Source organism: Podarcis tiliguerta (assembly GCF_965153285.1).
Source record: "Podarcis tiliguerta genome assembly, chromosome: 3".
Taxonomy (NCBI): domain Eukaryota; kingdom Metazoa; phylum Chordata; class Lepidosauria; order Squamata; family Lacertidae; genus Podarcis; species Podarcis tiliguerta.
The window spans coordinates 99,556,822-99,574,675 of NC_139536.1; the positions used below are offsets into that span (position 1 = coordinate 99,556,822).

The 17,854-nt window shown below is 40.0% G+C and overlaps 1 protein-coding gene across 2 annotated transcripts; it reads right to left on the bottom strand.

Moving 5' to 3' along the window:
• Nucleotides 1–276: 276 nt before the first annotated feature.
• Nucleotides 277–13,761, bottom strand: TDRD15 (tudor domain containing 15). 2 transcript variants are annotated; one of them, XM_083431302.1, is made up of 4 exons: nucleotides 13,736–13,761; nucleotides 10,527–10,596; nucleotides 3,157–9,392; nucleotides 277–1,991 (listed from the first exon to the last, which is right to left on the bottom strand). In XM_083431302.1, exons 2-4 carry the CDS (start codon nucleotides 10,531–10,533, stop codon nucleotides 1,980–1,982), a joined length of 6,255 nt encoding a protein of 2,084 aa, XP_083287428.1. In that variant the 5' UTR covers nucleotides 10,534–10,596; nucleotides 13,736–13,761; the 3' UTR covers nucleotides 277–1,979. The 2 variants fall into 2 exon arrangements, with proteins under 2 accessions (XP_083287428.1, XP_083287427.1); XM_083431301.1 differs by lacking the exon at nucleotides 13,736–13,761 and adding an exon at nucleotides 13,173–13,481.
• Between the last annotated feature and the right edge of the window lie 4,093 nt (nucleotides 13,762–17,854).

The window sequence follows — 17,854 nt, forward strand, 5'->3', positions numbered from 1 at the left end:
GTCTTCACAACAAACCCTGGAAAAAACCCAATGCCAACTGCTTCCTGCTTTTAATACTGAAACAGAACCAAAAGATTCCAAACAGCAGCAGCAGCAGCTATATGATTTACTGTATATTATGTTTTGCTTAGAATGAAAACACCCCTGTCCCTGATACCTTATGTAAAAGTAGCATTTATTTGATTGCAGCAGGACTTAATTTTATATTTGTTTCTACTAAGTAAGCTTTCAGCAAGTGCTAGGACAGTGTTGTACTAGAAAGCAATAGACAACCTAAACCTTTACCACAGATTTATTGCTGTTACCATCAGTTTAAATAAAAGAGCACTCTCACTTCAGTAAACAAAGTATGTACAGAGCTTACATATATCCTGCAAAACTTAAAATACAAATTTTAAAGGCCTGCTTTTTTCTAGTAGTTTCAATAAGAATGTGCATAATTTTTATGCTACATGCATATTTCCTTAGCATACAAGCTAAATTGGTAGCTGAATAAAATCTAGCAACTGGATTACTTTGAAAATTCTGACGCATACGATAGTACATCAACACACAATTCTAGTTCCTATAGATGAAGATGCAGAAGCAACCAATCTCCTGTTTGTCCCGTCAAAAGACTAATGTGGGAACACTTTTAAAGCCAATTGTGTTAAACAAATCACATAGGCACAAACAAGACGGATTCATTGGTTCAATTATACCAGCCATTTGTGGAAATTAACCAGCAGATTATAAGACATGCTGCAGATCAGGTATATTAGCAGACTGGAGAGGTGTACATGTGTCTCAGAATAAACTGAGCTACAGGCAGAACTTCCACTTCTCAGTGGAACTCCACTAAGTTGGGGAACCTTCACAATTGGGATCCAGTGCAGCATGACTTTCAGCAGTAGAAATGTGAGATTCAGCGTGCCCTGGTACACGTATGAGGCTCCCTGGACACCTGATACACATACATTTATACTTGTGTGATGTAAGCATCAGCATTATGACTAATCAGATAACATACACAAAGGAAATTAAAATAGGAAAGACAGCTAAAACACAAATCAATATTCAGCACTACTTTTCCTTATGACCTAATAACTAAATATTCATGTATTACAGCTTTTCCTATTACAACATGACACACATACAATAAAATGTATTGCAGAGTTTGCTCACATTGTTGTGCATGTAAACTTGTGTGTGTGTGTTGGGTCCTAATTAATGTGTGAGTTAAGCAGAGGATTGTAAAAAGAAACACTTAAAATGCCAAAACGTGTGGTAGTTCGCAACTATATTTGCATTCAGCAAATGCACTTACTTGGAAATAAGTTCCACTGAAATCAAAAGACCAACTTCCTATGAAGTTTAGGTCAGATCAAGCTTTTTTGGTTGGTAAACATTAGACTGGCAGTCCTTGGTAGGCGCAGTTCCCATAACAGTGTGTTTAAAGAAAACACCCACAAAACTCAGCAAATGTCAGAACAAAAAGCTGTTGCTTCTCACACTACTTTCCCTTATGAAAACCAATATATGAGCAATTCCACCTTGAGTACATCAATCAAACCATGTAGAACATTTATTACAATGTCTCAGAATCTGGTTGGTTGACGCTGGTTATTTTTGATAACCAGACAAAACTTGCAAGTGACTGTTATGTATTAGTATAAATTTCAATAATAAAATAAAATGGTGGTGAAACGTTATACTATGTAAAAGGACCATTGTGCACATGTTGGCAAGGATACCACTCCCTTTTGATCATTACAAGAGCAAATATTAAATCAAGAGAAAATTAACAAAAAGCTGCAAGCTTAAGGTCAACCTTGTAGACCTGTTACAAACGTTTCGGGTTCATGGACTGTTGTTATTTTTGTGATTACGGAAGTGTAATTCCTTATAAATAATTCCTTTTAAAATTTCTCTCGTGAAAGTTGATGCGCTGACTGGCATCCAGATCCATTACTTGTTTCCAACTGTTGAAATTCTTCTTATCAGATTTTAACCTGGAAAGCAAGTAATTTTCAATACATGATTAGGGACAAAACAAACACAATAAACTGCCTAGGTTTAATGTAAAGTGATGCTCTATGTAGACAGCAAATGAAACGTTTTCAAAAACAACAACTGACCTGAAATTCTTTGTGCATGACTTCAAAGACATGCCTTACATAAGTGGGGACTTCGCATAATCACTTCCAGAAATACATGAAGTTTCCACTGTTGCCAAACTGGAACTGTACAGAGTCACATTCATGTGGATAGAATATTGGGGCCAAACCAAACTTAAGTGTCAAGACTAGATCACTTTTAAATTCCTACGAAGAGGAATTTGCGAGTGTGAAAGAGAAGGATTTATTATGAATATGATAATGACTAAGACTTTTCCGGAACAAACATGCCCCTATTTCCTTCCCTAAAAAAACAAAAAAACATTTTTCCTTCTAGTGGACCTATTAGATTGCAAGTAAGCCCTATAGGGGGGGAAACAGCTTTAAAAGGAAATTCGAAGAAAAGCAACTGTGGAGGAAGGATTCATGTCCCCTCCTAAATCCATGTTCTGCTTTAAATTTACACACAAACACCTTAAAGAGGTTTGGTGAAAACCACATTGGATTAAACAGCATCAGTCCAATATATGTGAAGGAGTGTCTCCACCCTCATTGTTCAGCCTGGACACTGAGGTCCACCTTTGAGGGTCTTTTGGTGGTTCCTCACTGAAATGTTACAGGGAACCAGGCAGAGGGCTTCTTAGCAGTGGTGCCCTCCCTGTGGAACGCTCTCCCATCAGATGTCGATATAAAGAACTACACAACTTTTAGAAGACTAGAAGACATCTGAAGGCAGCTTCGATTGGGAAGTTTTTAATGTTTGACATTTTATCTTATTTTTCTATGTGCTGGAAGCCACCCAGAGTGGCTAGTGGCAGTGGCAGATAGCAAAGGTATAAATAATAAACATTAGTATTATTGCTACTACTACTACTACAACATAGGGCAACTGATCCCAGTGTTCATGGAAGCTCACAGTGCCCCCTACTTGGGCATGGAAAATTAAGTACATGATTCTTTGGATCCCAGGCTTCATTGCATGTACATCTGGGTTTAATATTTTTCTTCTTAAATACATAGGAAAGAACAAGGGTAGTTTTAAAAGATATTTGAAACTGACCTTTCTAGTGAAGCATTCATGTGATTGGCTCTCTTCATAAATTTGCATCCCATCAATCTTGGTGCTCAGCCCCATAAGATCATGCATTTCGTGGATTGATTCTGACAGTATGCCTGTACTATAGAGTCGCCTTTCTCTCTCACAAAATCTCTTGTCATACTTAAGCCGAGTTTCAGTCATTCTTCCATTAATGTGTAAGCAAGCTTTGTGCCACTCTTTTCTCTTTGAACACAGTCCTTTTGAGCTGTTCCCTCTCGAAACATTAACACAAGCACAACTGAGTTGCAAACTTGAATTTTGTGGCTTTCCCCCCTCAACTGACAGCAAAGCAATCTGTGCATCCAAATTCTTCTGACCACATATTTGTGATGAATCACATAATTTCTGTGAATTCAATGGATGAAGCTCTGCACTATTAATTGAACCAAAAGAATATGGAGTTTTTGAATACACAGCACATCTGGAAGCAACCAATATATCTGCTGCATTGTTCTTATCACATAACACAACAGCCTCTAGCTTCTGCCCACTGTGGCACTGTTTCAGCTTAAATGTGAGACCTTGTCTACTAAGAAATTCTTGAATTTTAAGCTTTGCCTCATCACTCCAGTGTTCCCCATCAGCAGGTGACACTCCAAACAAAGAGCAAGGATAAGTTAATCGAGGTAATTTAGCAAGCTCTTCTGGGATAACTTTCAGCTTGTGACTATCAGAAATGGGGATGGGAACTGATAACCCATCATCAATAAAAGTAACTATTAAGAGATTAGAGAGTTTGGAAACTTCAGAAACTTCAACTCTGTTCCACTTTTCATTAGATCCAATCTTTATCAAGCAACTGGTACCAGGAACGACAAGCTCCTGTGGAATTGTAGGCAGGTTTTCTGGAAGGTCAGAGAGTAACTTGAACAAAGTGTTTAGAGACTTAAATGAGTCTTCTAACTGGATACAGAAATTTGAAGGATCAGTGACAGACGTCACAAACCCAGTATAATACCGATCATTCTGGAATGGTGCCCAGGAAACAGAATTTGGTCTGAATAACAATTTAGGCATTGTTTTGCCCATTTTTATATTTTCTGGTAAGTTACATTTCTCCAGCACCCTTTGGCAAGATCTTTGATTCCAGTATTCCAAAAGCAAAATCCCATCTATTAAAATATCCACTTCCCACATAAAAGTAGATTCTAGGTATCTCAGAAACAAGATCTTGATCTCATGGCATTTTATAATCTTCAACACGCTCTCAAGAGACATGTCCACTAGGTTTTCAGCCCAAGCCCATTTACAAGGCATTGCATTCCGGGGAATACTCCTGAACTTGTCACTAAGTATCTGTGTGTCATGAAATGACACCATTTCATATTCTCCCAAGTCCATGAAAAAAACTAACATGTCACCCTCATTCACATACTTTTTAATAACTTCAGATCGATACCATTTCAAGGTCTCTTTTGATTTTGTCAAACATTCTAACCCTTCTTGAATATTTTCCACTGCAAGCAATGAGTTCTTCTCAGCTTCTTGGGTAATCATCACATTTAAATCAAAAAATATTTGTGCATCCTTCTTCAATTTTATATAGAAACGTCCATCTCTTGAAATGTGACCTATTTCAGCCAATTCTAGCTGTCCAGGCTTTATTTTTTGGCAGGGAATCTTAGGGTGGCTCTCCCAAGGATGTCCAGCTTTTATTAATACTTCAGACACATTTCGGCTTTCTGATTTTTTACTTTGGTCATTACCATCAGTATCTACATCTGTTATTGGAAGATGTTTTACGACTTCATCAAGATGTAACAGACTCATATTCTGTAAACCTAACTCATTGATCATAGACATTTCATGGCAGAATACATCAACCTCCCACTGTTCACCATGCTGTTGTAAAAACTCTAACGCTAATAGTTGATTGTTTACTTTACTGGCAATGCAGGCAGCCATATCGCTACTGCAACTTTTATCTGGAAATGCATATCTTGCTTTGCTAAGAAAACAGTGTATGCTGAATCTTGGAAAATTTAAGAAAACCTTTTCCATCTTGTATATTTTTGATGCATTCACAGTTGATGAGTTACCATAGTCAATGAACTCCACTTCAAAAGATTTTTCTGATTTAATACCTCTAATGACAGCTCTATATGTGCAGCAATCAGCTTCATACTCTGCTAAAACCATGTCACCTTCTTCGAGTTCAGCATGCGTTTCTGGCTCTAGAACCAGTGAGTCTCCATTCAGCTTCTCAGCAAGCTGCACAATTTCATTCTCATCCTTAGCACGATGAATATAGAAACTTGACATGCTAGTTATAGAAGAAATATAAACTAACATTTTGGAATTTGCCTGGATATGATGCTGTGGAAGGGTTGTGTACTTTTTCCTGGTACCACTACACCTTTCTTCTCCAAAATATTTTTGTTTCAAGATCTGCAACTCTTTATCTGGAGGCATCTTCTTCAAACCCTGAGGAGGGCTATCACACTCAGTCCAAGATTCGCAATATGTATCTCTGCATCTCTGTCTCGGATTGCTTTGCAAGGCCAATTCTGTATTATCTGAGGCTGCTGGGAGCTTTACAGACCTTGTACTCTGTTTCTGCAGATCAATTGCAATTTCTTTTCCAGCACTCTGATTGCCAGGATTTGCTTCATTTTCTGCTTCTCTCTTCCAACCAACTACTTCATTTTTAATTTTTCTTTTAACTGCTTCTGACTTGACTTTATGCAACAGGTTTTTGTCTCCAACAGTCTTTTCTGCAGGTGTGTTTATAATTTTTGGGTCAACACCATATTTTTGTGTGTGCTTCAATAATTCTTTAATCTTCCTATTTATCTGTAGATCTCCATCATACAACTCCACACCAAGCTGCCCATCAGATTCCTTAGATACGATTACCGCCTTCATTTCTTTCCCCAAGTAATTCTTCTCAAACCATGTATTTATTTCAGTTGTAATTTCAACATCTTTTAGATCTGAAAGGTAACACTTGATAGCTTGCATAGGAGTAAATAATAATTCTGAAGCATGATTTGGAATAGGAATCATTTCTCTTTTTGCTACTGATTGTTTATTCCCAAAGTCTACAAAGTATACTTGCAAGTAATCTGATGAGCCCATAGGAGATGCTAAAGCTCTGTAGAAGAGGCCATCTTCAAAATATTTTGCTAAGTATAAATTGCAAGTGTTTAGCTGGTCTGTGTAGCCTGTCATTTGACTAACCTCTGCAATCTTTTCAAACAGTTTGTCTATAGCACCTACATTTCTATTTAGTTGGCAATAGAATTTTGTAGGGCTGTGTATATGTGTTATACACACCCCTTCTTCATTTCCAATTTTCATGTTAAAAGATGAATAATAAAATGTGTACAGAGAGAATGGCGGCACAAGGGACCTTGCGAATTCAAAAGAGCGAGACTGGGAATGACCACATTCTAAGAGAAACTGCTGCGAAGTAGTGAATGGAGTCTGTAAGTCAACAATATTATATAAATAGTTGGGGCTCCGAAGAATTAGGGCAGAAATCGTACAGGTCAGCAGATCATTAGAAGAGGAAACAAAGTGCTCAAAATCTCTACATGCCTCTGCAGTCCAGTTGTACGGGTCAAACGTTAAGGATTCAGTGACCGTATTGAGACAACATCTGAATGTTTGGCATTCCAAGACCAGGTATTCTGGAAGAATAGCTTGGAGGTCTTTTGACAAAACTCTTTCCTGGTTACCATAGTCTACAAATACTACATCAACTTCTGTCTCAGACACATGTTGCTGTACAGCAGCTCTATACCACTTCCCATCCTTAGAATGTTTCACAACACAGGCATGTTGTCCAAGTTCATATGGGCTTTTTTGAGTGTTGTAATAATACTGAATTTGTTGCATCAAGTTAAATAGCTCTGGCAGTTTAGATCGCATCTGACAGAAAAAGTTACCTGGTGAAGTACTACGACAACATACGACATCAAATACAGTTCCTGGTTTAAACCGATACTCCTTATAAGGCTTCGGGGTATCACCTTTCCCAGATGTGTTTCCCAATTTATCTGAAAGTGTGTTTTCCCACCGCGGGAAGGTAACAGCATGCCCTTTTGTCAGAGGACTCCGCAATTTATTCTTCTTCTGCCAACTCTTTTTATGTAGCTTTTGTTTTAAGCATTGCATTTTAGAATCTCCCACAACGTTCTGAAAGGGATCTTGCTTTACTTCCCAATATTCCGCATATCCGGCCTGAACCATGGACAAAACAACATCAGTTTGTTCTGAGTCATTCATATACTGCACACTGACCATATACTTATTGTTTTTTTGTGCAATTACATGCAGTGTGAGCGGTTTGTCGAACACAATGCTTTTAAAGAAGTCAGTTTCTTTTTTAATCCATATGTCCTCAATTGGAAATGCATTAGCAAGTGAACAACAAACGGCCAAAGCTGGTAATTCTAGAAACTCTGGAAGCAAAACTCTCACATTGAAGAGTGGTACAGTTTCAGTATTGCCAAAATCTAAAAAACAAACATCAATACTCTTGTCCATCACTTCCCTGATAACAGCTCTGTAGTAATGCATATCCTTACTATACCGGGCACAGCATAGTTTTCCAGGTTCTGGATTTTCTAGAATCTTATCAACAGTTTCACTTGTATCATACACAGCTGCAATTTTCTTCATCAAGGCTTCAAACTCATCTCGACAATCAATAGTTTGAACCCAAAAATTTGATGGATTCAAGACATATACTACAAAAGCAACACAGACAGAACCGATTTGCATTTCTGCTCTCTTGCAAGGAATTCTTAAAGGAGAACACATTAAATGAGTGCCTTTTGAATCTGAATCATCTCCTGATTGTACAGTATTCCTATGAACAGAGTCGGCATAAACAGGATCTGTATCAGAGATTTTTATATCCTCACCTGTACAGGATTTTTTGGTCTTAAAGGATGGGTCAAGTTTTGGAATCACTTCACTCCCCTGTGGTAGATGTTCATAATGCATTGCAGACTCTTGTTTAAGAAGTGTAACGTAATACAAATGTTCATCAGCATTGAATAAATCAATGCGGGCATGAACAACACTTTGTCTTAGCAAGGCCTCCTTGAATTCTTTTAGTTGATCGTTTCTTACAGTTTCATCCTGAGAACTAAGACAGGAAAGTGCACAAGGAACTGAAAACCTAGGTACTGACATGAATTCTGGTTGAAGCTTTAAAACACAACTGGAAGGCACAGCTTCATAGCTGCCAAAATCCATAAACCAAATATTCACTTTGTTATCAGAAAGCAGCTGTTGTATCACTCCTCTATGCCACTGGCCATTTCTCCGTCTTGCTGCACAGAGGACTCCTAGATTCTCACAGGATGGAACATTTTCTGTACTAGTTTCGTAACAGGAAGACATGTTTGCTGACAACTCATCCATCTCCACCTGGTATTGCAGCAGCTGACAATAAAATTTACTTGGACTGACTGCCACTGATATTTTTACTTTCTCTATCCCACCAACAGATAAAAGCGGCTGAAGGTTATTCATAATTGGTTGAACTTCTGATTGAATTCGATCATTACATAATACAGAATCCGGCCTTGTATATTTTTGTTGCAGTAAATCTGGCATCTGTTTACAAAGCAGCTCTTGTGGCAATTCAGTTAACATTTCTACAATAAGACAGAATGTATCTCCATCAACAAGTTTGCCTAATTTTAATTCAACCACATCGCTAGTGATTTTTGGCACGTCAAGCAGAAATGTTTGGTGTGGTAGAATGGCTTGTATTTGGCCTTTAATCTGCAAATCTATTAATGACGAAAAGTAATTCAGAGCTTTTGGAGTCCATTTTTCTTCAATTGGAAGTATATTTCCAAAAATCCCACAAACCATCTTGGGAGGAAGTTGAAACAACTCATCAATAGCAGAAGCAATATGTGTCTCATCAACTGCCAGGATTTTCCCACTATCCATAAGAAATACTTCATAGCTGTAGTTCTTCTTTTGTACTACTCTTCCTCTGTACCATTCTCCACAAGCAGAGTCTTCTACTAAACAAAACTCACCAATCCCGACACTGTCTTTCACTTTGGATACCTGCTGTATTTCATTTTGCAATATATGGTAATCAAACTCACAATCTGTGTTATATCTGCCTTGAAATTTCACAAGAACTTCTTTTGGATGGTACTTTACGTCAGTAATCTTCAGGTCTACATCTAGAAATTTTGTTGACAAAGATGAAACTCTCCTACCTGGAAAACCAAAATAAAGTTTGACATAATCAGGTAATATATGGCTTTAACTGACAGTTCTGTCACCAGGTTTGATACCATTCCAGTTTTCAGATTTCCCTGCCAATAGGGCACACCAACTCAAAGTCTCAAGTATATTATATTTCTCTTCTAATACATCAAATGAAATATCATATTTGAATACCATGCTTCTCTTTATATATTACTGGAAATTATGTAACCGTTTATTTTTATGTACACAGAGCCTAGGGCTTGCCGATCAGAAAGTCAGCGGCTCAAAACCCCGCGACGGGGTGAGCTCCCATTGCTCGGTCCCTGCTCCTGCCAACCTAGCAGTTTGAAAGCACGTCAAAGTGCAAGTAGATAAATAGGCACCACTCCGTCGAGAAGGTAAACTGCTCCGTGTGCTGCTCTGGTTCGCCAGAAGCAGCTTTGTCATGCTGGCCACATGACCCGGAAGCTGTATTGCTGCTCCCTCGGCCAATAAAGTGAGATGAGCGCCGCAACCCCAGAGTCATCTGCGACTGGACCTAATGGTTAGGGGTCCCTTTACCTTTACCTAAATCTTTCTAATATATAAATATAACCAAATCTATACTGTAAGTTTAAGTGATACCCTAAGCCTAAATTACTGAGCCTCAAAAGATCAGTCAGACAGTGCCTATTTCTACACATAACTAACAGTCCAATATTCTGAGTCATCTAAATAATCAAATGATTTCTTTTATCACATAGTGGGGAAATGCATTCTTCAGTTCTAGTACAATTGGCAATAATACATGTAAGGAAACTAGAGAAAACTGGAAGGAGACTAAAAAGTTAAACAATTTAGGGGAAAGAATGGACTGAGATGAGAGGTGCAATTTATGAAATTAACAAGAAGTAATAAGAAATGAGAGATGTTCACAATGTTTTGCAAAGTCATCTCTATATTTTACAGTTAGCATTAAAAAGGAAGATCTCAGTTGCATGCAAACCACAAGACAGTGCTGTATAATGGCGGGTTTTATTATTAGTCACCCAAAAGTAGACTTATATGTAAACAAACTAAAGGGACAAGATGCAGAAAGACCAGTAGACTGCTGTTCTTGCTTCATCTTCTCTCCAAAACATTTTGCAAAAACCTTATCTCACCTGCCATATCTCAAAATATTCACAGGTTTTCATCTGTCCAGAAACAGCTGGGGGGGAGGAGTCAAAAAATCTGTAAAGAATTGAAGAAAACATGGGAAAGTCATGTAGTTTAAAATCTTAAGTGTGTGTGTTTTTGTGCTTTAATCAATTTTTATTTTTTGCATCCCATTAACACTTGACCAAACCGTCTTTTCCCTCTCTTCCCCTGCACTCATTTATCAGGGTGGAGAAAAACAATTAAAAATAGAAACTGTATTGTTTCTATTGTTTTAAATTCAAACACAAAGTTTCTTTTAAATGATGACTAAACAACATCTAGGCAAATATTAAATAATCTAGATATCCCTACAGTGCATCTCTAAACTGAATCAATGCTTTTACCAGATACATCAAGTAAAAGGTTTTTCTGTGTAATTGAAAAACATTTTAATAAGTCTCAGATATGAATACTTGCACTGAAAGCAGGTTTTTCATTTTCACTTTATAAAAATAAAACTGCTATAGCAGGCATAGGCAAACTCGGCCCTCCAGATGTTTTGCGACTACAACTCCCATCATCCCCAGCTAACTGGAGGGTCGAGTTTGCCTATGCCTGTGCTATAGTCTACCCAGGAACTATCAAACCTTGTTTCAACCTCTTGTAAAGTGGCCAGGTTTTTGAAAAAGAGGACAGTGCTTCCGTATATTTAACAGAATCATAGAATAGTTGGTAGGGACCATGAGAGCCCCCCTACTGAACAATTATTAAGGATGCAGGAACACTATCCTCTTTTCTTTTTTAAATTTGACCAACCTGGACAATAATGGGCATAGCAAGGAAAAAGAATTAGAGAATATTTTGTCTCTTTGCATATTTACAGTTATTTTTCTTTTTCTTTTGTGTTTTCTTTTGTTGTGAATATGTATGTTTTCTAATTTGTATTTAATAAAAAAAATTAAAAATAATAATGGGCATAGCAATTCTGTTTAATATTTTGTTTTTGTGAGGGTGCAGCTGGGCGAAGGTGGAGTGAAGCAGAAATGAACAACACAGGAAGGAAGAGGAGAACTGTCCAGTGTGAATATTCCTATGTTCCTTGTTTCTGCTAAAGTCCTCCACTCACTTGCCAAAGTCCCACTTGAATTCAATGGTGCTTACTTCTGAGTAGACCTGTGCAGGACTGGACTATTAGCCTCACAAACGGTAAATATGCTGGTCCTAAGAAAGGCTCTTTTAAATACATTCCATCTATAGATGAAAGGATAGCAAGCAAAACATAGAGATACAAAGCTTCCTTGTAGAGATACAAAGCTTGCTTGTAAAAATGAGGAAATGTAAACAGCAATCATACTAACATGCGGCAAAGCCTGAGACTCTTAACCTCAGGGTCGCGGGTTCAAATACCACGTTAGGCAAAAGATTCCTGCATTGTTGGACTAGATGAGCCTTGTGGTCCCTTCCAACCCTACTATGTTGTGATTCTGGGATCACATTCGCATGACTGCTTCCAGGAAATGTGCCTTAAAGCAGCACCACTGGGAAACCGGACTGAGATCAGCCGAGCCTAAATCAGGATACAAATGGCCACATTTTAAACCCATCTACCCTGCTTATGAATACTAAACCGCATATATGTACACATGTACTGGGTAGACCAGAGAAAGCTTATCTGTTTTCTCTTTAAGTTGCCGCGTGGAGGTTATTTTGCTGCAACAGACAAATGGGGCTACCATTCTGGTATTCCATAGATAGATAGATACAGTTGTGTCAACTTGGAATAAAATATGGGGGGGGGGGTAATCCCCACTCTGCATAATCAGTCACATGATGTGGTGTGCAACACGCACCATTTGAATGGCAATGCCTATCAACTTTGTTTATGTGTGTGTGTGTGTATTTAATTTTTTATTAAATTTTCTGTCTTACCATTTAAAATACTAATTTTATATCCTTAAGATATCAATGACTTCCCTTTTTCTCTTTCCATGGTTCATTTTACATGTCATAAATCCCTGCATATTTTACAAAAACTATACCATTCAGTATTCCATGATTATTGCATCCACCAAAATCTATTTACACTGCTGAATTTCTCTTAATGCTGCCTGCGTTTTCAGCTATACACAATTATTTCCCATACAGTCCATAAACGTTTTCCAACCTTCTTTAAAATGCCCATCAACTGTGGGGAGGCCTGGCCTTCTCAAATATTTTATATATAGTATGTGTGTGTGCATATATATATATATATATACACACACACACACACACACACACACACACACACACATATATATATATATATATATATACACACATACACACACACACACACACACGATGGTTTTTATTGGCGCGGCTGCAGAACATATTCGGAGGGCTGCAGAAAAGCTCCTTTCACTTCCGGGTAGCTAAAATACCGACTTTCTTGGAAAGTCAAAAGGGACATAATAAAAGACGAGGAAGCAAGAAAATACCGTGTATTTTTTTAGGGGGGGGCGGAGAGCGAGAAAAAGCTAATTTCAAGCCTCGACTCCCCGAAGCTCTTCGAAAGCAGGATGGGAAACGGGACGAAACCCTTTCCTTTCGCCCTTTTTTTTAATTTCGCAAGTTCTCCCCCTCCCCTCCCCACAGGTTTCGGGGCGCAACCCCACAATCCCGTTTACCTGGGACTGAATCCGAGGAGGGGAGTGGTCTTCCCCCTTTGAGGTGAGGCACGAAGAAGCGGCGGCCTTTCCAACTACAGCCGCCGGCTTCGAGGCGAGGGCAGCAACAGCCCAGGCGAAAGCGGCCCTGAGGGAGGAGGAAGCGGCTCGGAGGCGTTTTTCGAGGGGGAAACGCGGCCGTCGGGGAGAAGAAACCAGAAGCGCCTCACACTGAGTGGGAAGAGAAGGGCCCCCGCGAGGAGGCCTGAGGGGAAAGCGCGCCAGGCCGCCCAAGGGCCGCGTGCGCCTCGCGAGGAGGCAGCCGGGCGCGAGGCGGGGAGTCGTTAAACGGCGCCGGAGGAAGCGGGCCTGAGGGACCAAGCGCCGCCGCCGCCGCCGCCTTGACTCCGAAGGAAGGTTAAGAGGCGCGTCAACTGCAAAGGAAGGGGAGGTTAGGCCCGAGGGAACCGTTGGCTCTGCTCTTTCCGGAACGGTTGGCTTCGGGGGAGGGCGGGTTAAGGTGGGCGCCCCCAGGGTTGGCACCTTTGTTTGGGGGGTGGGGTGGGCGGCTTCAATGTTTTCACCTGCTGCTGAAGTGGGAGCGTTTCCACGTTTTCTCCCGTGGAAATAGGGACGTCCCCTTCCGTCATGGGGTGTTGGTTTTTTTACGATTTATATTCCCACCCGTCTGACTGGTGGGTCAGTCTGAGCGGCCCCCGACATATATTGAAACATAGTAAAACGTGAAACATTTTTTAAAATGCAGGATTGCCTTCAGATGGCTCCGGGGTCGGAGAGCGTCCTATATTCCGATGAAAAAATGGACGTCCTATGATACCCTCCAATTCCCCCCCATTAAAAATAGGGACGCCCTACTATACCTTCCAACTTTTATCCACTGAAAATAGGGACGCTCTGCTATACCTTCTAACCTTTATCCTTTGAAAAAAGGGATGTCCTACTATAGCCTCCAACATTTCCCCACTGAAAATAAGGACATCCTACTATAGCCACCAACATTTCCCCAATGAAAATAGGGCCATCCTACTATAACTTCCAACCTTTATCCAATGAAAATAGGGATGTCTTACTATAGCCTCCAACATTTCCCCAATGAATATATGGGCATCTTACTATGGACTCTAACATGTACCCAATGGAAATAAGGATAGCCTCCTACTATAGCCTCCAACATTTCCCCAATAAAAATACCATACCATCCAACTGACGGCCTACCATACCTTCCAACTGAAAAGTATACCTATGGCAAAGAGTTCCTTCCCATGTATCTCTAAACTGGAAAACCGTGAGACTGGTTGTACTGCCTGAAATTTAGCCCTGCTACACTCCATACCATGTTTTGAAGCCTATCCAGCACAACCACTATAGCAGATAGGGGAGAAGCAGGGGACGAGCAGTGCTTTTTCCCTTTTTTAAAAAAAGTTTAGGAGTTTTCCTACTCATATTGAAATACTACCCTTCAGTGAGGCCAAACTTAGATTCACAAAATGTTTAGGGGTATGCCTACGCCCGCGTACCCCCAGAACAAAAGCACCAAGGAGGAGGCATGTACTGCTTCAAGAACAGCCCCATATGCTAGCCCAGTGTTAGCCTGTATCAGAATCATATTGGTTTTGAGCATTCTCTGAGCTGATAGCCACACCTAGCCAGCCAGGCTTTAGGATTGTGCTTGTTCCCTGGAGAGCCTTGCTGTTTGCTTCTCCCCCCCCCCCCCCCACTGCCTTTTTGTGTAAGTGAGAAGCACTGTGCACAAAGTGAGCCTCTTGTTTGTAAAATAAACGGGCTCTGTTTGTGTTTTACTTGCACTGTTTTTCTTTCATGTACTAAATTTGCTATTTTCAAAATGTTTTTTTTTCCAATCCTGCATCAGTTTAGCCTCATTCGGAATGGCAATGATAAAAATGTCTTATTATGCTAAAATGGGACGTGGGTAGTGCTGTGGGTTAAACCACAGAGCCTAGGGCTTGCTGATCAGAAGGTCGACAGTTTGAATCCCCGCAATGGGGTGAGCTCCTGTTGCTCGGTCCCTACTCCTGCCAACCTAGCAGTTCGAAAGCACGTCAAAGTGCCAGTAGATAAATAGGTACCGCTCTGGCGAGAAGGTAAACAGCGTTTCCGTGCGCTGCTCTGGTTCGCCAGAAGCGGCTTAGTCATGCTGGCCACATGTCCCGGAAGCTGTACGCCGGCTCCCTCGGCCAATAAAGCGAGATGAGCGCTTCAACCCCAGAGTCGGCCATGACTGGACCTAATGGTCAGGGGTCCCTTTACCTTTACCTATTATGTTAAAACTGAGCCAGTCTATTTGGGTAGAGTGCCAAAATGTGGCTGCTTGGAGGAAAGGTGCACAGAAGGTCTCTTCAATCCAAGAATGCCAGAATCTCATACTGCCTGTCACATGTTGCACATGTGCCATGGCTTCCAAACACCATAAATGCAAAGCAATGGCTTTACCCCCCAAGAATCCTGGGAACTGTAGTTTGCCGCTCACAGAGCTACAATTCCCAGCACCCTTAACAAACGACAGCTCCCAGCATCTTTGAAGCCATGCACTTTAATTGCCCAGAGTGGATGCGACGTATAGCTGACATAACATACCCATTAAACAGAGCTGCTGTGGGAATAAAAGGGAAAATACAAAGATGGAATACTGTATTAGTTGCAAACAATCAGCACATCTAATGGCAATTCACCGCACAAACCTCTATTCGGAGAACATTTTATGAAACCAAGATTGTTGCCACAACATTTTCAAAGAATTAAAAAAAACATTTCCCCTTTAGGACGGCTTACCGAAGGAACAATCACATTGAAATAAATGTGTGTTTCTTCAGCGACAAAAGTGTTAATCGAAACTACTTTTTTGAGCCACTAGATGGCAGGCAAATATTTAGAAAAAACATCTGCTAAGAGAATTAGAGAGCGGTTTTTTCGTGTGTTGCATTTTGATGGAACATTCCATACTCATCATCACACAGAATCAGCCAACCATTATCAGAGCCAATGGGTGAAAATAAGGAAGCAGATTTCACCTCAACACTAAGAGAAGCTTCCAAAAAGTAAGAGATTATTGAGAGGTGGTGGGTGCTCCTTCTCCTGAGCTGTTAAAGCAGAAGGTGGACAGCCATCTGTCAGGGATGCATCCTCCTACATTGCCATTCCTACACTGAGCAGGAGTTTGGACTAGATAAATGCTTAGGTCCCACCCAACACTGATGGATTCTGATAAAATGGGTTGCAGCCAATTCTAGTCCTACTCAGAGTAGATGAAGCTCATTGGCATCACTAACTGAGGTTCATTCATCTCAATGGGTCTCCTCTGAGTAACACTTAGTTGGTTGCATCCCGATATGAAGTGCTTCTGAAGTACCGTGCCTTCTCGCATCTCAGCTGGGAAGCGTTTAGCCTGAATGTCGGCAACACGTTCAGAAATCTGCATGATGCTTTCACATTACAGAGTATTGAGAACTACTGCTGTGCAATGAAAGCAAGGAAAAGCTTTTACAACTGTGTGCCACATTGTAAATGTCAATTACCACCTTATATCAGCCCTATGAAGTAAGGAATTACTTGCATTCCCATTCCATTAAATCCAGAGAAGTTAAGTGACTTATCCCTGGGAGTCAGTGGCACTAGAAGATTTGCAATTTAATAACAGTCATTATATTTCTGTGTGCTCCCTTGAGCTACATGACAGCGCTATCAGTGAACTGATACACACAACTGAACTTTTGTCATTGTGGATTTTAAAATGACAGTTTGATTGAATATGGTAGAGTGGTTGTGCATGCAGAAGTATAAAGCACAGGCTACAAGCCTGGAAGTCCTAGGTTCAAATTTTAGCTCAGCCATGAATTCAATGGTGGCCTTAGATAACATTATTTCTCTAAGCCTCAGTTCTTATCTCTGATGAAGGAATCATAATTCAACCTACAAGAATCAATAGGATGGTAAATGTGAAGAGCATGGAGCCACTTTTTATTTATTCCTTATATTTAGCCCCCACCTGAAGATTTAAATATTCTGAAAGAATCCCAAATCATCTGGGCATGCGTATTGCAGTTCTTGCTAAACCTTTGTTAGTCTTTTAAATGTAATCATTTGGATATATATCTGCCGCCTGCTATTAGGGAAAACATGTATGGCTCCTCAAACTTGCTATGGCTTTTAAAGATGCTTGCTAAGAAGGCTACCTTTTCCATCTTTGGTTGTGGTTTCCAGACCAGTTTTCCCCACTGCAGAGCAGAATTCAAAACCATAGCCCTAGGCTGCAACTCATTTATGTACTTTGTCCCTCAGAACTCAAGGGAGGAGCCACTGAGAACCGCAGTAACTAATCCCTTCATTGTTGTAATCACATGTGCTTCATCTGCTAAGCTCCACCCTAGGTTCTAGCTCTTGGTTATGCTAGAATGTGGCAAAAGAAAGAATCAAGGAAATGATTTGAAATCACAAATACAAAATATATCAGAACTGAAAACAGCACATTGCCTGATAATTGCCACTTATCAAATCCATTTTTTATTTTTTTTTGGAATGCCTTGAAACAGAATAGCTCTTATCTGTCAAAATACCTAAAGAAACTGCTACCATTGTAAGAACATTTACTTTTCAAAAAACCCCATACAATTTCAAATTAAGTCCAGCAATGAAGGACAGTGTGTTAATCATTATATATGTCTTGT